The sequence below is a fragment of the Sturnira hondurensis genome, unplaced genomic scaffold (genome assembly GCF_014824575.4).
Source record: "Sturnira hondurensis isolate 20B ecotype Veracruz unplaced genomic scaffold, ASM1482457v3 Scaffold0017436, whole genome shotgun sequence".
NCBI lineage: Eukaryota > Metazoa > Chordata > Mammalia > Chiroptera > Phyllostomidae > Sturnira > Sturnira hondurensis.
The window spans coordinates 6,793,001-6,818,172 of record NW_028090067.1 but is presented as its reverse complement, the minus strand read 5'-3'; the positions used below and the strand labels follow the sequence as shown (position 1 = coordinate 6,818,172).

Here is a 25,172-nt window from a genome sequence, read left to right as displayed (position 1 = left end):
ACATCTCCATCATTCCACATATTCAACGGCCAAGTCGTACCTCTTGCTAGTTTTCAAGTCCACTTACTTCTTTCTGTATCCCATGACCACTGCCTCGGTCTAGTCCCACATCGTCTCTAGAACAACTGCAGTGGCCTCCTAATGGCCTCCGAGCTCCCTAGGTTACCTGTCCAACTCATTTTCTTCTGCTGTAAATTTTCATAAGTACCCACTGCTCTCCACAAATGGGTATTCTTCAATTTCTATTCATAAGTGTTTTTGTGTTACACATTAGGACAAATGAGTTTGATTTGTCCAAAAAAAATAGAGATCTGAATTTTTGAACTTTTCTCTAGACTTCTCAGTTTAAAGGGAAACTAGCTTACAAACCCCAAAAGACAAAAATAAGCATTCCATAAATTTTTATATATGAATCAGAGGTGTAAAAAAGTCAATGAAATCAGAGAATTTCAGGACTGGCTTGTTCTCACAGATTGTGCAGCTCAACCTCATCATTTTATAGGGAAGCAAATCGAGGCCCAGCCACAGAAACCAAAGTGATCTTTCTAAGTTTGGGATCTCGTGATATAACTCCTTAAAATCTGTCCATGGATCCCCACGTGGGCAGGATGAGGGCGGCATTCCTCAGCACACCATGCAGTGTCTGTATGTCCGGCCTTAGCTGACCTTTCCACTATGACCTTTTGTTCCTCTCTTCAAATTACCCCAGACCTTGATGCTCCCGAGGACACTCTGTTCTTCGTTAGCTGTAGGACCCTACCAGAATCTCCCCACTGTCTTTTCTCTTTGGAGTGCTAGGTCGTCACCATCCTTCAGATACCTGATTAGACATCATCTCCTCTGAATCATTCCCCTGATCCCTCTGGGCTCGCTAGTATGTGTCACCATCATAGCACATTTATTCCAACGGCCTTCGAACAGGCTGTTTCCATCATTGCACTAGGAATAAAGACAGCTGTGGGCAGGGGCCTGCATCTTATTCACTGTTCTATTCCTACGTCTTGACCAGGTGTCTGGTATTCAATATTTTAAGATTAATTCTCACTTTAACTTGCCTTGTATATGCAATTCTTCCATCTGCTCACAATATCTACTTTTCTGGGGGGGAAAACAAAACTGATTCATTCCCATTAATGTATAGGTCGCTGATAGTTCTAAATGGCAACACTTCCTAGAATAATTTACATTTTTAAAGGGACAGAGTTTTAAATCATAGGAAAGAATCCCTTGTGCAGAAAATCCAATCAGAAGTAGTAAGCCAGGAGAGTCTCGGTGAGGGAAAGGATGTTTTCCCAGAGCTTTCAACATAGGGGACCCCCTCTAACCTCACCCTCACAGAAAAAGGACTCCATGTTTGTGTATAAAACTCATGTCACATGTTGGCTATTTGTCTCTGTATTAAGTAAATCTTTATTTGCCATAATAAAAGTGCTTCATTTAACCTATAACATTTCTGGTTTTGTTTCAGGGAAGCAATGTTATGGAAGATCAGGATTTATTGGAAATCGGAATCCTTAATTCTGGGCATAGACAAAGAATTCTACAGGCAATCCAGCTTCTTCCAAAGGTAGGCAACACTTTAGTGCCCTCACCCTAAGTGCATCCCCCGTGGTTGAAGTCCAGATGTGCAAGGGGTGTTGGTATTTAGGACAACCTGTCTATAGATTGATGCCACTCCCCAAACGATGTCTTCTTTGGTTCAAGTAGACAGCATCGCAAGGCTGCTGTGGGGTGTACTCAGCTTTAGATTTTACCTATGAAGATGCAATACGGGAAGCCCCACTAGCCAACAGGGCAGCTACGAGTCTCTCTTCAGTGGGATCCTTATTCAGTACAAACACCAGTCCAGGCCCTTTGGGCACAAGAGGAGAAGATCAGTATTGGGTTGATTTAGAAGTATTCCTGGATTAGAAACCTCAAGACCAGTAAGAAGCAGTATCTCTTTTTTTAACATAATCTTTATTGTATTTTTTCATTACTATTTAATCTCCTTATACACCCCTCCCCCCAGCAATCACCACACTGTTGTCCATGAGTCCTTTTTCCTTTTTTCTCAATCCCTCCACTCCGTAACATCCCTGCCCCCTAGCTGTCATCCTGCTCTCTATCTCTTGCAACAACTCCAGAGGCTTAGTCTCCAGGGACTAGGGGCCTGCCTAATTACAGGAGCCATCGTTCAGGAAGTCCACCAGCCCCATCAGGTATTTATAGTTCATGTATAAATCTTCCCAGTCCAGAGGCCTTTTGTAAGCAGTATGTTACCTAGCAACAGAGTTGACCTTTTGTGTCCAGATAAGGTTTCATAGGAGCCTAAAACAAGAGGTAGGATATGAGCACTGGTCTTCCAAATGGAAGGATTTTAATTGGTAATGCAAGGAAAAGGCATTTCAGGGGCCAGCAGGAAGCATAGGAATACAGGTAGGGTCAGGCAACAAATTGCCAGAGCATTAGGGGAATAATGATACTGTGTGACTTAAAAATCCGATGGGGTTCACACAACCACGTGAATGTACTTAATGCCACTAAACTGTACATGTAAATATGGTTAAGGTGGAAAATTTTAGGTTTTGTTATATTTTTTCAGCAAGATTTGAAAAATAACTTTTCAGAAAAGAAGAAAAAATCCAACTTGATTAAAACAGTTGCAGAGTGAAGTTAGAGATAAAACAGAAAATGTAGGTTGGGTCTGTTGGTGTCAGACTAAGGAACTGGAAATTTATTCTGTAAGCACTGGGGAGCGGACAGGACTGGAATGCTTTGGGTTGGTTAATTCCGAAGGCGTGTACAATAGGAATTAGGAGGAGGGAAAGTCAGAGTGGGGTCACCCATCTGGGGAAAGATTCAGGTGGGGTGGGCAGCTTTGAGGCAAGGTAGCAGAATGGGAAAGATAAATATTAACTCCTGTTCTAAGGAAGTGATCTGATAAAATTTGTCAACGGACAATCAACTGAGTTTCTACTGGTAGAAACCTTACACTTTTCAAGTTCAAGGTGAACCAAGCATGCAAAGGAATTTAATCATACAGTTTTCTACACTAAAAGGAAAAAAGTAAAGCATCCTTAGAAGTCATTCTAGAAGTAATTCTTATATATATTGTTTACCTCACTGCTTTTGTACCCTTACTTAAAACATTACTTTCTTGGCAAGTTTTCTCCTTATTGTGAGCAAGGGCTCTGCACGACTGTATCCCCAGCACCCGGACCAGTGCCCAGCCCATGGTAGGCACTCAGTACAAAAATCAGTGAATGACTCCCCCCTTGTCACAGTGCTGCCCATCACTGAAGTTCAAATAGTTCCGTATTACTTCCTTTTCAAAACTTCTGCTGAGGTGGAACCGCCTCTCATCACCTTGGTAATTATCCCCCTGGTTCAAACCAACTGCCTCTAACTGGACTACGCTAGATTCTAATCTGTCACCTCTAGGCTAGGCCACTTGAGTCCATCTTTCCTTGGTTCTCTGTAGCCTGGACAGGTCACGGGTGCCTCATCTCTGCCCCGGCTGAGTTCCCACACAGCAACAGAACAATCATGCCCCAGGCCACAATGTGCTCAAAATCTCCAGTGGCCTACCAAGCTCAGGAACATCTGGCCCCTTCCCATACCTATGACCTCGTCTCTCACTCTCCCCTTCTCCTGCACTCGGGTCATGTGCTCTTTGTTCCCAGACATGCCAAGCACATTTTGCCTCAAGGTCTTTGCACATTGGTCTCTGCCCAGGAAGCCTTAACTTCAGATCTTTAGTCACTCGCTTCTATGCATCATCATATCTCTCTTCAGCCACCACCTCCTCGCAGAGGCCTCATGATCTCAAAGTCACACTCCTCGCTCATAATCACTGTGCTTTGTATTGTCCTTCTTCAGTTTTTCCTCCATAGTACTATGGCTGCCCGAAGCTGTATTATTTGTTTGTCGTCTTTCTTGTTTTCCATTTCTCCCCAAGGATGCCAGGTCCAGAAGGTCAGGGACCATGACTGTCATGTTTCCTTCTACACGCCCACTTCCTGGAACAGTGCCTGGCACACAGTAGGTGCGCAACAGTATTTGTGGGATGAAGGAATACACTGCTCTCTCTTTCCTCTGAGATTTGACAGTTCTGTACTTGTTCTGTCTAAAGGTACTAATAATATTATTAAAAGCATCCTGAGGGCAGAAACAATGTCACACCCATCCTTGAATTTTCCATTGTGCTCACACATTAAAAGAATGAAAGAATGAACGATTGAGTAAATGGATATTTTCCTCACATGTTATTCAAATATAATTTTTTTAATCAAAGAGTGCCTCCATTTAAAAATATATCTGTAAGCCTATACGTGCCATTTGATGTGAACCAAAAGAACTTGAACGTAGAATTATTTGGAGGAATAAACCAAGTGGTCACTCTTAAAACAGAATATCATTCCCATTCGAGAAAAACAATGTAATAGAAACAATACAAAATTAAGCTTTCATCAGGAGGCTGGTGCAAAGAGCTCACTATGCACCCAAATGCGCAGAGAATACAGAAACACATTCAAACACGTGCTCAGCAGCACAAACCGAATGTTGCAGTGCTACCAATTGATGCTTCGCTTTCTTAGGTAGTGAGCCCGGTCTTCAGAGGGTTAATAGTGTCCTTTCACTGCCAGCACATTCATTTGCATTCGCTCTCACTGTGCACGGCCAGGAAGAGGACGACATGCCTTCTCATTTTGTCTGCGCAATTTGGGTCTTCAGAGTACACGTGTTCTTTGTCTGTCGTGAAAAATATGCCGTGATTGCTACCTGAGATCCTTTAATTAACATATTGTGTTTTGGAACTGGGGAGATTGTTCCTTAACAGAGAAAAGGTAATTTTCTAAGTGCAATCTTGATCTGTTAGCACACTTCAAAGCATGCGCTGCATGCTTTATATGTATTTATTGTTTCAAGTTTCAAAGACCGAAGTTTATTCCTTTGGTAAGAATGGTTGTTCTGTAATACGCCTTTTTTTTTTATATTGAAATATTCAGCACTGCGAAGGTCTGCATGTCCTCAAGTACACTGGATACATTGAACACGTAGAATGCATTCCATATGTTGTAAGGATAGACACCTTTACAACAATAAGCACATGAATTCCCTCTCCATCCATTCTTTCCCTCTGTCTTTTGCAATACTTAACCTTTAATAGCAATGTTTAATATCAATTTTCACCCTGTATCCACTTCTTTCACCAACCTCAACTCAGTCTTTATGTCTAAAAGTTTCTCTGGACTCCTGAAGATCAAACTTCACTCTTCTCACTTTTTAAGAAAGGTAACATACGAAAAGTCCCATGAGAAGATGGCTTATTTTTTACTCTCTGAGAAACTGCAAGCATAGTGGGCTTTTCTCTGTCCCTTCGATCCAGGGAAATTATCTGATTACTTATTTGCAACATATAATTTGCCTTTTACCAGATAAGAATTCTCTGTGGCCAGGTCTTTGGCTAATCCTCTAAAATCTTTTTTAAAAGGTCATAATCTCTTTTGCCTTTTGACAGTACAACAGCTGGAGGTCAGGCACTCAAAAGGGTATTCATTTTGAAGGTTTGTGGGATTTCACATCCAGGCTCATATTTATCTGCTCTCTTGATAGCTCTCATCCTGAACTGAAAATGTATTTCAACATCCTAGCCACTTCGAGGTCACATGCTGACTTCATTTTTCAGCGTTTTCTTTTCTAATATTTTCCTGTTTTATACTGTCTTTGGAATTATTGAGTAGTTGTCTAAATACTTGGTAGTAAGTTGTCTGCTCACTATCCTCCTTTCCTCCCACTCATGTTTCCATCTACTTGGGTCAAACTAGTTCCTTGGCTGCCACACCGGCCCAACTAGTGCTAAGGTCACCAGTGACCAGCAGAGCAGAAATTCATAAGCCCCTTTTTACCTTTGTACCCAAACCCAGGTCTGGCTGCTTGCCACAACCAAAGCCAAATTCATGAGACAGATGCTGGTGACAAGGAAAGTGGTCTATTCAAGTGCCAGTCCCCTGAGAAGATGGGGGACTCTTGTCTCAAAGCCCAGCTTAACATCTCAGTGCAGGCGGAGGTTTTTATAAGGAGGGAGCAGGAGAGAAGAGCAAAGAGATCAAGGGGAGAGTGTTGAAAAGTTCTGTACATGCAGACCAGCACAGTCCCTTCCAATAAGGACCTCAAAACTAGTCAAGTGATGGTCTGATGTGTGTCGTCCTGGTTTTATGGTTGAAGGTCAGCAAATCTTCTAGAGCTGGGATGCCTGAAGATTGGAGTCTGTATTTTTTTGAAGTTAGTTCCTGGGATTCTTATATAAATGTGTTGTTTATCTGCAAGCTGCATATTAATCAGAGTCAGCATTTACAGAAACAATGTGAAAAGAATGGCAGGACGGGTTACAATTCTCCACTGTTACACCTTCACCTCACTTTGCGTTTGGTAGATTCTGATACTCTTGTCACCTGTCAACACTGTCTTCTTTGGGCTTCCACAATGCCTGGTGTCTTCCTGTCTCTCTGATATTTTCTCCCCTTGCCTATTCATTCTCCTCAGTTAATTGCTGCAGTTCCTCAAAGCTCAAACTCAAAAATACTTGATGACTACTGAATGGTGTTGTCACAGGATTGTTGGTCATGGTACAGTTTCCAGTATTCATTGTTTTGGTCATTTCCACTCTACTTCTACTTTACTGCATAATAAACACCAGCATTTTACCTGCTGCCTCTTATTTCTTAGTTCAGTTCAACATAACTGTTCTTTGAAGGCCACATAGTTTTAATATTTTTTTCACCGAACACCTCTGATTGGATTGTATTACCCCCTTTCTACTTTTCAGTTTGAGATATTGGTTATTTTTATAAGTTATTTGTTATTCCAGTAGAAAAACAAGGTCCTACGTTTGTTATCTATTGCTGTATAACAAATTATCTCCAAATCTTGATGGTATTTAATAATAATATTTGTTATTTCACAGTTTCTGTGTGTCAGGAGTCCAGGTAGAGCTTAGCTCGGTTCTCAGGCTCTGGGTCTCTCCCAGAGCTACAGTCCCCTCAAGACTCTGCTGGAAAGGAACCGCTTTCTAGGTCACGCACGTGGATGTAGCAGGATTCTGTTCCATGGGCCTTTTGGACCGACTGCTCAGTGCCTCACAAGCTGTTGGCTGGAGGTCTCCCTCAGTCCAGTGTCACCTGGGCCTCGTCTTAAAGCATCTCACAACAGGCATCGGGCTTCAGTAGCACAAGGAGGAGACGGGGCCAGAAAGTGCCCACAAGATGGAAGTCACTGTCTTTCAAACATCTCATCCTTTTTTTATTCTCTTCTTTCTGGTTTTACTGGCAAGCAATTGACATGCATCGCTATTTAAATGTCAACTGTACAGCATGGTGCTTTGACGTAAATATATTGTGAAATGATTACCACTATAGGTTCAGCTAACATCCATCTTCTCATTCAGAGGGAAGAGAAAAGAAAGAAAAACAATTTTCTTCCTGAGATAAGAACTATTCTTTGTCATATTTTATTTATTAGAATCAAGTCACTAGACCCACTCCCACACAACAAAAGGGGTTTGCATAGGATGTGAGTCCCAGCAGGTGGGATCGTTGGGGATAATCTCAGAGGTTTGCCACTATCTACATTTGTGGTTAAAATGGAATAACCCATTTACAACAGCAACAGCAAAAGCATCTCATTTCCATGGGCCATCTTCATGGGACTGCACTATTCATATTTAGATAATTCAGCAGCCACATTTGACATCCCTCACAAAAGAGGCACATGCCTCTGGTCTGTAGAATGATATATAAGGTAGCCTGATATGATACAATCATACGGGAATTAGACATGTTAGAGATGTGTCAACTGCACATAAAGCCTTCACGATCTGAACACCACCAGGCTAAGTAAGTCACACAAATAATTTCATAAAACACACAAAAATTAGAAACATGTTTTTCCCTTATTGGTTCCTCATGACTAAAAATAGCATATTTCCATCCATATTAGGGAAGTAAATTGGTCAAAGTCTATTGGACAAGGCTTTAAGAATGTTAGCAAAGAAAATACATTTTAAAAAGCTAACAAAGTGAGAAAAAAGGGGGACTGTTTAACTTTAGATCTGATTAGAGCAAATACATAAAGACAGCCGCTCATCCAGACAAAAACTATAAGCAAGGATCTAGAGACACACTGGCAGGGGTTGGGAATGCAGACATTGTTAAAGGCAAGGCAGCAGAGAGTGGTGGAAACCAGTGAACTGAAGAATGCAGACTTGCCCTCAAAAAACACTGCCTTTGTTTCCAAGCACTTTATAATAAAGCAAAACGTTGGTGACCAGGTTTGGTCATGGCTGCCACTCTGCTATCCCTGTGTCACAGGGGAAAAGAATATCTCCAGAAATGAAAGTCTCAGTATAATGGGACCACAAATCATTTCAGAGTTCAATGGGAGTATTGCAAAAGTGGCCTTATCTCAATATGGCTTCCTGTTCAGGGCAATATTCTTAAAGGCTCTACTTCTTCCAAGGTCCTTCAAACTCAGATGTTAGTTAATTCTAGTCCTGATGGTTGGTGAAGTTGTGTGCTAGCTTTAGGGGGCAAGGGAACGCTCAATGTCATTTCTTTAAGAGTCTAGAAAAGAAGGTTCAGTCTTATTTCCCTGTCACTTAGAAAAATGATAGAAACTTACTCCTATTTCTACTATTTTTCAAAAGGGCAATGACAAAATGTAGGCTACGGGCACAGATGCTCTCAGGGTACTTCCTGACAAGGTAACTTTTCATTCTCTCATGCCATCCCTCACCTTCCATCTACCCTCATTGTTTTTACTCGCATTTCTTGCTTTTCACCAAATGGTATCTTTAACTTAGAGCCATGGAATGTAGACCTACCACCCTGTGAACATCTAATTAAAGATATACTCACAAACAAAATCTCACACACACATACACACCATTAGGATGAGGGATCTAACCTAGAATTAATACACGATTGGACACACAGTCTAACTGAGAGCATCGGACATTCCCCTTCCTGTACATCTAGTCTTTGATGAGACGGGCTGCAGTGTTCCTGGAGTCCTTTCAAGCTTCATTCTGTTCTGAAAATGTCTCATGGTTCTGGGACAAACAGATATGTTTAGATCATTTAGATCAGTGGAAAAGATTACTTGTTTTTCTGGGGGCACTGGTTTGTTGGTGCCATTGGAGAATAGGGAAGGATAGAAGAGTAATTGACCTTAAGGTAGAAAGCTTAGGTAATTTAGGGTATATAAATTTTGAAGTGACAAGTCTTTCAGATCTTTTTTATTATTCTCCCCTAGCCTGGCACACTCTATAATCAGGTAACAAACTCCAGCTGCTATAACAAACAACTGTAAAACTTCAGTGGCTTAGCACTATTCAATTTTTTTTCTCACTTATACTAAATCCAGTGAGGGGTCAGGCAGCTCTCCTCCAATCGGTGACTCAGGGATCCAGGCTTCTTCATTCATGTGGCTCTCCCATCTCAGGGTTCTCTGAGGGCTTCATAAAGGCAGGATAGAGAAGAGCTTAGAACACTGGAGGGTCTGTTGCCAGGCATGGAAGTACATCACTCGGTTCAGACCATGCTTCATTCACCAGGACTCAGTTACATGATCCTCACTAAACTGCAAGGAGAGCAAAGACATGTGGTCTGCCTTCCCAGGAAGAGGTAACAGAATTCGTGAGAAGTTAGCCATTCCGTGCCAGAAAACCCTTCTCCTTTCTGTACTTCAGCTGCTGCCTTTTTTCAGATGGGTGACTCTTACTCATTCCTTAAGATGTGCTCATTGGAGAAACATTGTATGATGGTCTCTGTCTGGGCTACATTGCTGGTTTAACTCTTCTGTGCTCCCTTTACATCCTAGCAAATTGCCAATTAACTGGATTGTCTCTCTCACTCAAGATTAAGATCTTTGTCACATTCATCTTTATTTCCTAAGCATGAAGTACTCAGCACCTGGACATAGTAATGCTCAGTTAATGTTTATTAAACTGGACTGGGCTGAACAAGAATGCAGATTAGAGGTCAACCCTGAATGGGTCAGGTTAGTACTCCCAAAGACATTTCCCAGCTGAGCACCTCTATATTTAAATGTTTTAGAAAGGAAGAAGGCAGGACCTTCAGGTATGTGACACCCACAATCCTAGAGGCCTGCATTTTCCCAGAGTGACATCCTCCTCATGCCTCATGCTTTCTATTTACAAAGTGGAGACCAAGAACTAGTCTGTGTTCCAAGTGTATTGGTGGAAGGAATAGCCAGTTCCTATAACATTCTTTGAGTCCTTTGAAGTGACAAAATCTGGTCCATACAAAGTAGCTGTAGCTGTTTGAGATGAATAGTTACCCAAAGAACGGGTAGGTATGAAAGCAATGCAGTGCCCTCGTACTTACCGGTGCTCTGTCCCAAGGTTTTATGCAATATCAGAAAGCAAGAAGGCCGCTGCCCTTAATGAAAGAGGGAGGATTTTCAGTGTTTTATTTTCAATGAATTTATCTTGTATTAGTTTATTATGTAGACCAGAAAGCTGAAATACCGGTTTACTTATGATTTCCCCTGAATATGTACAGAGAAATAGGGAGGAATCCTGCAAGTAACTGGGCTCTGATCTATTACCATCCACAGCAGCTGTCATCTTTCAACTTTGAAAAGTTTACCCCCGTTTAGTAAAGAACAGTGGTTCCCTTGGAGGGATACTGAAGAGTAAAGAAATTTAGATATCTGAGCACTTCTCTTTATGTAGTCGTACCAAGAAAGTCACAGTGTAGAGCTGGAAGGGACCTTAAAAGTATTGGCCCTCCTCTCACCTGAGTTGTCTGACAGGGGATGAAACCAAATCCAGGCCAAATCCAATGACTTGCCCCAAGACAGACTGTCCCTTAGCAACAGAGTAGGAACAAAATCCCAAGTGTCTCTGCTCGTGACAATTGCCTCCTGGGTGGGTGCTGTGCTATATCAGACTCACGGCTCTGAGGATGCTCATGTATTTGTGAGAAAAACTGTAAGAGGACAGGAAAGGGCCAAATGACTGTTTAGTTATGCAAGAAGAGGAATTGTTTATAAAATCGGGCTTCCTTTTAAGTTTTGGGTTTAAAGGGCAATTGTTGCCACCTCCATAGACAACTAACCTCCCTTCTCAAGGATGGGAAGGGCTGTGGCAGGAATCTCAAGGCCCTGGAGAAGCAGGAAGGAGACAGGCATGGGAGAAGAAGGTAGATGTAGACCATGCTAATTGTCCAGTGGCCGGTGGGGTCAAACCCTTGCCTGTCCTTGAAGATGGCCCGAGAGAAGCTTTGCTAACAGCAGGCACTACCATTTCAAAGAAGAAAAGACACAATGGAATGAACTAAAACCACTTATCTATTTTCCTCTTTAATCTGGGTGGAGAGGAAGGAAAGATGGGCAAGATGGAAGGGCATTCTATAGGAGAGAATGAAGACATCTCGGGAGCATTAAATTCCATGGAGATGACACTTTTATGAGAGTTAGCCAGGAAGCAGCACGGTGTAGTGGTTGGGAACATGAACAGACTCCCTGGGTTGGATTTGACCTACCTCATATGGTTGCTGTAAGAGTTAAATGAGTCAATATTTGTAAAGCACTTAAAATGGGCCTGAACACATTGTATATACTCTAGTAGTGTACATTAATTAAACATTTTAAAGAAGATTGGAGGTTATCCAGGAAAAAAGTGAGGTTCCTTCAGTCCATTAAGTAACTAAAAATTACTACTTCATGCATAAACAATAAGCAAAATGAATCTCTTATTTATTCACTCAAGAGATATTTTATGAAATTACACCCTGGCTGGTGTGGCTCAGTTGGTTGGGTGTTGCCCCACAAGTAGAAAGGTCCGCTGGTTCGATTCTCAGTGGGCACATGCCTGGATTGCAGATTCAGTCCTGGCTGGGGTATGTACAAGAGAGGCAACCAATCAGTGTTTCTCATTCACATTGGTGTTTGAAATTCTCTAATTCTGTTTCCTCATATGTAAAATGGAGATAACAATGGAACCTACCACATTAGGTTATTACAAGCTACCAACTTAAAAATGCATTTGAAGTGCCTGGCCCTTAGAAGGACTAAGTATTAGTTACAACTACTTGCATTTGTTCAATAAACACTCACTGAATTAACAAAGCCCAGTGAATTTTTGATGTTGCTTTTACCTGGGCCCAAAAAATAAGCCAAAGTCCCTCAACAACTGAATTAAAAGAGCCTGAGACTGAGAATGCCCAGGACCACATTGCTCAGTGAGCTTTCCATCATCTCTGAGTGGGTTACTCACAGAGTACTTGTTTTCCAGATAAAAAACAAAAAGGGAAACATTTTTAAACCTGACCATCAACCACAAAATTATCTTTAATACAAGTGAGATTATGGTTTAACCCATCAGGCAGTGGAAGAGAAATTGTTTGAAATCATGGCTAAGATCTTCTTAGCTAAGAGATTCAATGAACAAGTATATTCATGAGAGGATATCCTCTCTTAGAGGTGATCTAACCAACTTCCAACACAGAGGAAAGTGGGAGAAGAGGGGAAATGAACAGAGTACTTCAAGCAGCAAGGGCTCTATAAATGTACGAGGCACAGGATGCAACGAAAGTGACCTGAGAAGCCGAGCGGTCAGATCTTGACAGTGAGTTCCGTTCAATCCCCAGCAGCACTGTGATTTCATAGAAAAGCAGAATATGTTGATTTACGCAAGAGCTCTGAAACATCTCCACCCTTTTGAATGAGCCCTCGATCCCTCCCTTTACAATTAAGTTCTCATTTAATGGGTGAATGTAATTTGGCTGTATTTCTTATTTTGGATCAAAAGCACTCAGGTGAGAATCCTCTGTTCAGTTATGTTTACCAGTGCATTGAGTCTCTACTTATGTCTCAGATACAGTGCAAGGAGGAAAAAGATGAAATCACACAGTGTCTGCCTTCAAAGAGATCCAGTCTAGCCGAGAAAGTTTGACCGATAGTCTAGTGATTTTAGTACAAAGCAAAGCATGAAGAAAGCTATCGCAGAGGTAAAAACAAAAGCTTTGCAAATGGAACAGAAGGGAAGGTCTCCTTTGTTGAGAGACAGGTCCCTGGAAGAGGAGGAGGTCAATCAAAAGGCCATTTCTATGCACCTTTGAAACGTCTTTGGTGTGGGGAGCGTTTGCTTAGCTTATTCAGACTGATGGATATGCTCCTTTTTTTTCTTATTTGTAATACCCATCTCCTGAAATACAACTAATGCTATCAATCCAGCTATGAATGTCATCCATCACTTTGCCCTTTAAGCGATAATGAGTCAAATTCTTCAAGCCCAAGCAGATACCTGTAGTCAGCTTCAATGGGCTGAGTTAATATTATTCCTGCCCCTAAGCTAAGCACTTTCTCGTTACATTGTATTTCTTTGTAATTACTTTTTTTGTTGATGATCAATGGAGCTTTAGATTTCCATCTTTTGGCTTTTGGTTCTAACCTGGTGGTTGATCTTCTGTGGACCTAAAATCCATATTCCCTCAAGGTGTTCCTGAGCATGCTCAGAAAGCCACTGCTGGGCAAGCCCCTATGTTAGGCGTCAACGCTCTTTTTTTATTTCATGTTCTCAGTTACTGTTAACATACAACATTATATTAGTTTCAGGTGTTCAACCTAGTGGTTAGATGTTTATATAACTTATGAAGTTATCACCCCATTCAGTCTGGTACCCATCTGACACCATATTGTAATGTAATACATAGTTATGACAATATTAAAATAGTCAACACTTAAACAGAAATTTACTACATGCCAGGCACTGTTCTAAGTCTTACCAGGTTAGCTATAACGTAACTCATTTAGATCTTAAACTTAATGCTCTAGGTTACAGGTGAAGAAACTCAGGCACATGAAAGTTACATAACCTGCCTAAGGCCACGCAGATAGTCACGGGCAACGACAAGATTCCACCCAGGCAGCCCGGCTCAGGAGTTCTCGTGCTCTGGGCTGCTTTCCTCTGCTGCCCCTGTCCCTGCAGTGTCTGTTCTTCAGGCTTGTGCCTTTGGGAAATGACTGGCCCTCTTCGCTGTCTCCCACAGAGCTGGCGTTCTTCTACTTTAGTAAATAGAAGTTCAGCTTCATTTTTTTTTTTTTAGTTAATAGGTAGCCACTGCTCTTATAAGAGAAAAAATTAGTACTCAGGAAACTGCCAGACCCTTCCTTTCATGTCTCCAAGAGAAAATACATTTTGGCTTTACTTTTTCTATGAATTCATGAAGTATAAATGCTAACTAGATACAATTTAAATCATTTTTAGGCTAAAATTTATGAATCCTAGCATCGCAACTGGTTAAAGCTTTTTCTTCAGTGCCTCATTAGTTTTCACCCTCAATGCCTCCTGTACTTGCAGCCACTGCTTAATGGGAAAATACTGTGTTTACAATTTTCTAATACTAAGAAGTATAGACATTTTCAAATGCAAAAATGTGTCCCATGAATGTACAATAGATTATTGCAGTAAATGTACAGAAGATTGATTTTCCTGCCTCTCACCTCTCGAACTCAATTACATCCTCATTTATCAACATTGCCAGTGTTCACCTTTGACAAAACCCTTTTCTAAATACTACTAATGTACACATAGAATAACAGCTGACCTTACATCCCAAGATCTTAGCATCCCCGGTAAGATGGGAGCCAGGTGGAAGAGAGCTAGTGCAACTGCAGATGTAGAATGTCTGCAAGCACCCACGTGCCAGATGTTCCTTGGTGAATCCCTGATTCGTTCGTACACTCAACCAGTCAGTTCACTTGGGCCCTATGCTGGGTTCAGAGATGGGGATGCAAAAATGGGTAAGACTCGATCCCTGCATCAAGAAGTTCTGACCTACATTTTAGAGACAGATATGTCAAAAACTAAACTACTGTGGGAGGAAAAAGCTATAAAAGGAGGCAGAGCTAAGTACATGAGGGTCAAAGAAGGTTTTCTAAATAACTAGATGACGCTTTAACTGAATCTCAAAGAATTAATCGGTATTTTTAGCCAAACAGAACGTTTAGGGAGTCACTTCAGACAGAACATGCTGTCTGCACTCCTGCACATCTAGAGACGGTAAGGAGTTGATGCCCTTCCATCCGTTCTCTTCTCTCTGTCTCTCTCTCTGTCCCTGTCACTCTCTCTCCCCCAAATCTCTTTCTCACATGTGCTCACTTTCACATACAAACAGCACACATGTAGACTCTCACAGGTGTTCATTCACTTCCCAATATGTTAACCCCAAGAGAAACTATAGCAGAAACTCTTCTCAAATTTCTCCAGCCCACTCAATTTCTTTTCTTTCCTAGGACTTATAAAAATGTTGGCACTTAATACTTTTCTTATATTTGTATATATTTCAAATGTATACCCAAGGAAATTGCATATTCTTGGAAGGAGGGAACTGTAGACCCTTTTACATGTTTACAATACAATAGGATGGCATTACATATATGATTTATGTTGTAAAATGCTTGTTGAATTAGATAAATGATAGCTACTAAAATTATCATGAAAGCTGACTACTGGGATTCACTTAAGTAGAGCTAAAAATTCACTTTGATGCCTAAGGCAAATAAAACTTCTGAACTGAAAAAGAAAGAAAGAAAGAAAGAAATGAAAGAAATGAAAAACCTAAAACATACAAAGCCCACCAAACCATGAGCCTGGAGACATTTTCTTAAGGGCCAAACTATTGTTAATTATGGCTACCGTTCTCTCCCCGAAGGTGGTGAAACAGTCACTCCCGTACTGTGGCCGTAAACATGGCTCTCTAGAACTCCAGGCAGAGCTCCCAGGTGGGATTACACTGCTCTGGATATTCCAGACCTTACTGCAGTTCCTCCTAATGATTTTCTAGGTGTCTCACATCACATGTGTGCCATTAACCAGACCATTCGCTGAGTGTGTGACACCTGCCCTTTTCTGCCTTTCTCGCTTTAGCTTATTGTGGATGACTCTATTCTTATTGTTGATGGCTCCTGTCACCAAAGCTTAAAACAATGCCAACAGAATTTACCAAAAGTGCTCTCGGTGCTGCCAACACCCACTAAGGGCACCGGTTTCGTTACTAATGACTGCAGGGGCTGCATCAGGAAAAGGCACTGAGGTCCGTGCTACTGGCTACAACACCCACCCTCTTCCCATCGAGGGTGGGCCTTAACCAGTGCCAACTGAGTGTCCTGCCAATGTCACGGAGGCCTGCCAGTGTGAGCAGCATCGCCAGCGGCAGGTGCTGGTATCGAGGGCACCAATGTCTGCAATATGGCACCATCTCTGCTTGCTGATGAAGTCGTTGGTGCCAATTCTGCTGACTGCTTTTGTTTCTGATGTCCCCAAAATGTTTCATGATAACTGCTCTTTTATTAATGCCTTTTCTTCTTAAGTCATGGTTCATGGGAGTAGGGCCAGGGGCCAGTCAATGTGCCAGATCCTGATATCTATTCAGAATCACCCTTCCCCTCTGACACTTGTCTATCGTCCCTTGAATCAGATACATATGTGCCTTGACCACCTTCTCTGGGCAGAAAAAGAGTCTTCTGAGGCCCTGGATTCCTCCTTGAAAACAGACCCAGCCGAGACCAACCAAGCCTGCCAGTCATCCAGATATTCCCGTTTGTGCAGAGACCCGTGCCACACAGCTGCAGCCGTCAGGCCGACACATGCCCCATCTGTGTGAGAGAACAGGAGCGTTTTCTTTTGTGTTTCAGGAACTTGTCCTAAATCTGACCACTTCCCACCACCCCTACTTTGGCACCCCATCCAAGCCACACCCTCCTTCCGCTGGATAACTTCCACAGCCTCTGAACGGGCCTCCCTGCTCCCAGCCTTGACTCCCTATTAACTATTCTCAGCACTGCACCCAGACTGATTTCACTGAAACGTAAGCCAGATCATGTCACCTCTGCTCAAATTCTTGCGCTGACTCCCCACTTCCCTCAAAATAAAAGTCAAGGTCCTTAGAAGGCTCTCAAAGCTTTACCTTCTCTGAGCCCTAATTACCTCTCTGAGCTGCTTCCCAGTCCTCTCTGCCTGCACAAGCTGCTCCAACCCCATTGCTTTCCTTGTTGTTCTGTGAACAGGCTCCAGGCTCACTCCGTCCTGAGGCCCTTCTCTCTGCCTGGTCCCTCTACTTGGAATTCTCTCCCCCTTAGTTGCCAACACAGCCCATTCACCATCTTAAAATCGGTGTTCAAATCCTGCCTTCTGAATGAAGCTTCCCCGAGCCCCCGGAGTCAGTACTGCACGGTCCTGCCTCCACACGCACACCCCAGCACTTCCAACCCTCCTACTGTACTTTCTCTTTTGTTTTCATAGCACTTACCACCTTGGGACGTAATTTCCTTATTTATGATGCTTGTTAATTGTCATCTCTCTCCCCCACTAGAATGTAAGCGCCACAGGGACTGGCACCTGTAAATGTTTTGTTCACTGATGCCTCCAGAACAGCGTTACAGTATAGTAGACACGCTATTAGTATTTGTTGAGTCAATGGATGAATGAATGAATGAATGAATGAATAGATAAGTAGATTCAATGGACAGGCAGATTGAAGAATGGGGTGGTAGGCTCTCATTTTTGTAACTCCTTTGCTAATTTTAGGGTACCATGTGAACATCTTTCATAGTGCCCTACCACCAAGTCAGAATGTAAGTTATTCATTTGTAAACTGCTAACTTTGGTTTGATGATCCGTTTGAAGTGCTTCAGTGGGTGATAGTAAGCACATGCCTGGAGACTCTGAGAAAGGACACGGTTTGTAAATATCAGATAAATAGAATTGACATTCAGAGCATTCATTATCTTCTGAGGATGCAAGACTGAGGGTTTTTTTTTTTTTTTAGTGGAGACTAATAACATGCAAAAAATTTTCCTGATTAATAGTAGCACTTAAAATGTTAAAAGCAAAACAGTGTGCTGTTTAACCACTGAATAGCTACATGAGCATCAGAAAACATGTCCTGTCAGAGGAGAAAAGAGACCCTGTGTCTTTTTCTAAATATAGTTCACATCACTGATGGAGCTTGAGAAACGGGAATGACCGCGAGCACTGCTCAGCACCTTGTTCGAGTCTCAATAAACCCTCTTCATCTTTCACCCGAGCCCGTTTCGTAGAAGTGCTTTGAGACAAGGAAATGAATCAAAACAAATAGTGATATTTAACAAAGGGCTTTAGAGTCAACATTATTGCGGTAAGGATTTTAGAAATGAAAACATGGTAAAAAAAAAAAACAACAAAACACATGTCCTTTGATTGAATTTTTAAAAGTGCCCCTTTTACCAAAAGCTTCAGGGAAAAATACAGTAAAGGTATTCGACAAAACCACTGTTCAACCACTGCCCTTTATTCAATACATAAAGGGCCGCATTGATGTATCTTTTCACCCACATCCTGGCAGATCTCACCTATCAGGTTCTCAGGTGACGCTGAGAGACCAGTGCCTGGTTAGCGGTCTCCTCACAGAGCCACAAAGAAAGAGATTGTCTTGGAGTTGCTGTTATTTTTTGTTTTGTTTGCTGTGATGTATAGAACTTGTTTGTTTTGGTAGCTGCACTTCTTTAACTCGTGATGAGGCCCGCGCCTTTGATAAAGGGGGGCACTCCTTCCCCTGATGCCTCCGGGCTAGATTAGTCTGGCTTGTGCTTCGTTTTTGTTCACTACCTGACTATTCTGTGCTGCTGGAAGTTGATAAGAAATGTTTGCAACATTTCTTATCTGTGTGCTGGTTGTTGTCCATTGCTTCCCTTTCGGTTTACTCCGTGATCTAAGACTTGTAAAAATAAGGGATGCCTCAGGTCCTCTCTGAGACAGACCTTCATAGGTTCTTTCATTTATAAAATAGGAATCACGGGGCAGTACAGGATAGCGCCCAGTCCAAAGCACTTTCCTTTCCCTTTACTCCCCCCACATGTAGTGCTAAGTCATGTCCAAATGCCACCTCTTCGCTGTTCTTGCCTTTACCTGAAGCTGGGAGTTTGCCGTTGTCTGAACTCGCCAGGAACCCCAAGTCAGTGAGGCTCAGTTGGTGGTGGGAAAAAGGGAAGAAGGTACCAGTCTCTGCAACTGGGAGTCCATAGTGACAGCCAAACACAATTCACCTACCTCAGAGGGTTTAGATTTCCTCCCTATTCTTTGATAGAAATCCCATCCATGACAGTCTAATTCTAAACAAAGGGGCTTCCAGGCACAGATTTGTACATGTTACCTGGCTCCCTCCCTTGCTGTAGGTACCCAACAGCTTATCATCCCTTGCTTGCCAACAATAGTCACAGTGTATTAATCCTTTCAATTCCCACGGAAGGGATATCATTACACAGACAAGCCGAGATGTCATAAAGGGCGTTTTCCCAAAGATCACCTAAAACCTCTCCCTAGTGGCATGATACACGTGAAAACACTCTGAGATCTTCCAGGTCTCATATGGTGATTAGGTGATGTTCTTACTGATGCCCTATTCATTCTGCAGACACATCTCTCCAGCAAAGTTGCACTGTGACAGCACCTAGATGGGGATAGATAGACTTCTTTCTGGAGCCCCAGGCTCAGTGGATCTGCCTTTCTCTTTATGTTCAATCAGTCTTTTAAGAGCCACTCTTAAAATAGCACAGTGATGTCTAAGCCCAGGTCTCAAAGCCTGTATGTGATTTGAGCCTCACACTACTTGACAGACCTACATTTGGACTTGGCAGCACACTGGCTGCTAGCACCGCTTGTCCTGGTTTATTTTGAGGGCTCCTGTTAGTCCAAGTCTTTGGGTAACAGCAGGACAGAGCAGAAAAGGCCAGAACAAGGAGCAGGAATAGAGGGAAGTACCTGACAATATCAGCTATCTGTATTACAAAAGTCTATCAGGGAGTCTGAGCGTTTTTAAGTATGTTCAGGTAGGGGAAGAGAAGCCGCAGTTTGTTGCAGATTTGTAACCAAATTTGAGTAACTGAGCCTGGTACACCAGGGCTACTGTACAGGTTGACATAAATGGCAGGTTTGCGTGTTGGTATCTAGGGAATGGCATGCCACGTGGATGGCTGTCCCTGCCCACATGAGGGTCTCCCCTAGGTCCCATACCAGGATCCAGCTGTCACCAAGTCCAAGCCACGTAGCTTTCTGGACCCTTAAAACTGGTTTCACCGAAAGATTACTAACCCCAAATCCCTCCACCCCGCCGTAATCTCCATTACACTCCTAGATTCTTATTCCTTTGTATCTCTGGCCTTCCTCAAGCCTGACTCCTCGTGCCTCACCCCTTTCCATGCCGTTACCATGCACCTTCTAAAATCTTCATCTTCCCCTTTTTCTTCCCATGTGAACTCATGAAGAGAGAGCTCTTGCTCCTCCCCCACCCCTAACTCACCCCTGAATCCAACACCGCCTCACTCTGGGCTCCTCTCTGTGAGTCCCAGCGAGGAACTTGCCAGATCCCATGAACACCTCTTTTTCCTCATCTTGTTGGCCTTCTCTGCCCCATCTGCCCACTGCTGACCTTACCCCTCGAAGCTCTGTTTCCTGCCCTTCTCATCTGGATTACTCCTTCTTTGGCCCCCTGGGACTAATAACTTGTGTTAAGAACAATTTTAATTAAACCCAACTTTATTGTAATGTGATATCATCTTTCCCTCTTTTCTATTTCCTTTACCAATTTTTTATTGAATTTATTGGGGTGACACTGGTTAATAAATTATATAGGCTTTACGTGTACAATTCTATAATCCATCATCTGTGTGTTTACCCTCAATGTCAAATCTCCTTTTGTCACCATATATTTGACCCCTTTACCCCTTACTCCCTTCCCTGCAACCCCCTTTCCCTCTGGTAAAGCATCGTACTGTTTTCTGTGCTGGTGAGTTTTGTTTGTAGGTTTGCTTGTTTGTTCATTTGCATTTTGTTTTTTCACCTTTATAGCCCACATAAGAGTGAAGGTATATGGTTCCTGACTTTTTCAATATGCCTCATTTCACTTAGCATGGTATGCTCCAGATTCATCCATGTCGTTGCAAATGGCAATATGTCATCTTTTCTTATGACTAAGTAGTTTTCTATTGTATATCTTTTACCAATATTTACTGCCTTCCATCTATGGCTCCTTCATTTTGTAAGGTATTATCCTTGCCTGAATAGACAAAGCAGGCTTCAGGGAGAGATAAATAATGACATAGTACATATATGTACATACATATGTGACAAATCCAGGTTATTTCAAATAAAACTAAGAAATTACGAGAACATGAAAGTGTAGTAATGATGTCATCTTGCAAACGTCTTCTAGATTAGTGATTTTCAAACATTTTGTTTTAAAGCAGAGGAAGCCTTTCTTTCTCTTCTTACCTGAGTACAACACTTAAAATATGGGTTGCACTAGTGGAAGTAGATTAGGCAGACTCAGCGCCTGAGCTGTTCAGCTGCCCGAAACTGGCCCCCTGGAAACCCTGGGATGCTGCAGAGCACTGTCTGGGGTCAGGGGTCAGAGACCCCTGCCGTACCATCCTTGATGTTAACAGTAGGACGGCTCTGAGCCCAGGTTTGCTTCGAGCGGCCCCAGGGGGAAAGTCAGTGCATGTTTGGGTGCAACAACAAAACACCAAGAGCAATGAGGAAGGTGTTTAGCAAAGCATATCAATATGCATATTTTCCCGAGACTGAAGTTTTCTTTACTGTTACCCCAGCTGAGGTTTCTCCTAGACATTGGGATTCAACTAGTGGAATCAGATTGCCTGTTGTGAACCCGTTATGAATGCCCACCACGCCCCTGCCTCTCAGATTACTGACTGCGCCTGACTGCCATTCGTGGCCGCAGCACTACCGCCAGGCTGGAAGGGTCCTGGGGCTGCCTCTGCCTAACCCTGTCCTACCTCATGCTCCTGCTGGAAAGAGAGTTGCATTAGTGCTGATTTGAAAGAGGAAGCCTAGTGCCGAAGACTCAGGAAAGAATCGTGGATGCCATCTGACCTTTAGACTGAATGTCCTATCTTGTCACTTTTTTTACAGTTTTATCTCTTAGGGAAGGCTTCTTTTTTTAACTTTATTGATAACTATGTAACTAATTTAATGGCAATTTACCAATTATAGAATTATAAGATTTAGGAATTATGAAGGAACTTTAAGATCGTTGGCCCAATGCCCGCATTGTATAGGTGAAAACACTGAAGCTTAGAGAGCTGAAACAGCTCGCCCATATTCACACGGCCAGTGAATAGCAGGGTCGGGATTTCTGGGCAAAGGAAACAGAGCCCAGTGCCTTTGGTAACACGGCACACTTACTGGAATCGGTTCTTGCTTTTTAATAGTTTTAAACAATTGTAAACATTCCTGTTAGGCCCTAAAAATAGCACTCAATTTCATAATATGTTCTACAAAACACAAATCTCCCCCCACAATAGATGCCAGGCTACTGTAATTAATTTCTCATTTTATCTTTGTGTGTTCATTAAATCACTTAGTTTAATAAACATTTAGCAAATGCCTACCACACATGAGAGGCTTCACTGGGCACACTAGAGACTACGAAGATGTTAAGAACTTTTTTCTTCACCAAGGGGCTGATAGTCTAATGAGGAAGACAGATACTCACATCTCTGTACTAAACAGCAGACTTTCGTGACCCTACAATAGGATTAAATGCAAATTAGTACAGAAATCTAGCAGAAGGTGTGATTGATTTTGAGTCAAGTATAAGGTCAGCATTGGACATGACTTCTTGAAAGAGATAGTGTTTAAACAAGACCTTTCAAGAATGGATAGAATTTTAGCAGTAGGATGGGGAAAACAGCATTCCCAGTAGAGGGAACACGTGAGCAAAGGTATAGAGGTATAGAAGGTATGCAGTGGCTTACACCCCAACAATCATCCTCAATTCAAATAAAGAATTAATTTAGGGTTAGTAGGAATGCAATGCATAAGTGTTTACTAGATGACAGATAGCTTGCGAAGGATTTCGGTGTCAGCTAAGCTTAGCATCTCTAGTCTTTCTCCAACTCGTGGAAATGTACTTGCCAGGGGATTCATAAACTAAGGAGTGGATTATTTTATGTGTCAACTTGACTGAAGCACAGTACACAGATATTTGGCCAAACACTAGTGTATATGTTGCTATGAAGGTAATTTTTAGGTGGAATCAACATTTTATAAATTATTTTATTGTTCAATTACAGTTGTCTGCATTTACCCCCCACCCCAGCCATCTCCACCTCCCTCCCCTGCTTCCACCCCACTTTGGTTTTGTCCATGTGTCCTTTAGAGCTGTCCCTGAAAACTCTTCCCCAATAAAGCAACTGAACCTCTGTATTGTGGGGACCTTCCTTAAGAGAGAAAAACCGAGGTCCTCTAAAGAAGAGAGACGTCTGCCTCCAGACTGCCTTTGGGCATGAGCTGCAGCGTCAGTCCTCTCCTGCCTGCCCTCCAGAGCTCAGACTTGCCAGACCCCACAACTGTATGAGCAAATTGCTTACAATAAACCTAGGTAGATAACTACATAGGTATAAAAGTGTGTGAGGGTATGTGCGTATTCCATTGGTTCCATTTCTCTGGAGAACCTTGACCAGGGGTTTCAAGACAAAGAGTGACTCTATTAGTCAGTTTTTCCCCCTATCAAAATTTCAGTGGTTTACAACGCATATGTGTATGTGTGTGTGTGTGTGTAATGGGTCAGCTGTGGTTCAGCTAATTTAAGCAGGATGTTCATGACCATCACTGAACTAGGGTAGACTCCAAGCTTTGGATTAGATTTAGGTTTGCCCCACCAGTCTTCAGCTTTCCCCTGGGACCACCAGTTCTGCAACTACTCAGCACTTGTTATTCCAGTGGTGGAGCCTAAGAATACAAAAGGACGATTAGATCAAAGGAGCATAGAGGCCTCATCTATAACTGTCACGCTGACACTTCCACATATTCCATTGGCCAAGCAAGTACATGGCCAACATGAATGGGACAGAAAACTGACTGCAGCCTCCATTGGGATACAATGCAGACACCTGGGCACAGAACGCAGAGGCACAGTTCAAATATGGGAAGAAAGCAGAGAAATGAGAACAACAATTCAATCTACTTGAATGGCCTGGTTAGATAGGTTATATTTCTGAAAAATAACTGTTAGCTGGGGAAAGGAGGAGTATGAGGCGGTGAATAGAAATGAACCCTTTCTAAAATGAGATGGAAAAGGAAGGGAACAAGGCAAGGAGAAAGGAATGAGAGAAGAAAGAAGAGTTTTGATTGGAAGTTGAAAAGATTGTCACCTCTGCCTGGCTGGTGTGGCTCAGTGGGTTGAGTGCGGCCCTAGGAACCAAAAGGTCACTGGGTTGATTCCCAATTGTGGCGCGTGCATGGGTTGCGGGCCAGGTCCCCTGTCGGGGGCATGCGGGAGGCAGCTGATGGATGTATCTCTCACACGTCAATATTTCTCTTTCTCCCTCCCTTCCCCCCTTTCTAAAAAAAGAAATAAGTAAGATATTTTAATAAAAAGAGAAAAGATTAGCAGCCAAAGGATTCAGTATTATTTCAAAATAAGCATGACTCTAATTTAGGGCAGAGGAAAGAGAAAAGAACTAAGTTATTGCAGACCTATTATATTCAAAGCATTCTGCTAGGCAACATACATACTCTATGAGGTCTGTCCAAAAGCCATGTAATATGGAAAATACAGACATTTATTGAGGAAGATACAAGAAACATTATACATAGTACAATGATACCTGAGTCCCTTTCAAAGTAGGCACCTGGGGACCTCATACATTTCTCCCAATCACTATCATCTGCCCTGTCAAATTTTCCTGAATCTCATTGATGGTCTGAAATCTTTTCCCTTTCAAAGGTGTTTTTAGTTTTGGGAAAAGCCAGAAGTCACAGGGCACCAAATCTGGGATGTAGTGAGGTTGAGTCACATGTGTGATTTGATATGTTGCCAAAAACTCTGCACAAGAAGTGAAGCATGAGCAGGTAGGTTGTTCTGATGAAACTGTGGCCTTCTGAATCATTCAAATACTTTTCATGGAGGAATATTCAAGCTTAACACAAAATTTGATGTGTATTCTTTGTTTTATCCATTCGGTCCTTTTGAGTGCAATGGCCACACAGCACACATGTTCACCCAACAGCGTCTCCCACCCCCACTGACTAGTGCAGTGAAGTCATCATTGTTCACACATGCTCATTCCAGTCCACTCTTCTTGGCTGCCTGGTTACATCGATG

At 42.4% G+C, this 25,172-nt stretch overlaps 1 protein-coding gene across 5 annotated transcripts in view; it reads left to right on the top strand.

Moving 5' to 3' along the window:
- The window catches only part of ANKS1B (ankyrin repeat and sterile alpha motif domain containing 1B), an 806,451-nt gene that overhangs the window by 529,505 nt on the left and 251,774 nt on the right, over positions 1 to 25,172 (top strand). For all 5 annotated transcript variants that reach the window (XM_037068001.1, XM_037068000.1, XM_037067999.1 and 2 more), the window contains exon 16: positions 1,469 to 1,567. In XM_037068001.1, the coding sequence (XP_036923896.1) occupies positions 1,469 to 1,567 (99 nt within the window). The remainder of the gene's footprint in view (positions 1 to 1,468; positions 1,568 to 25,172) is intronic.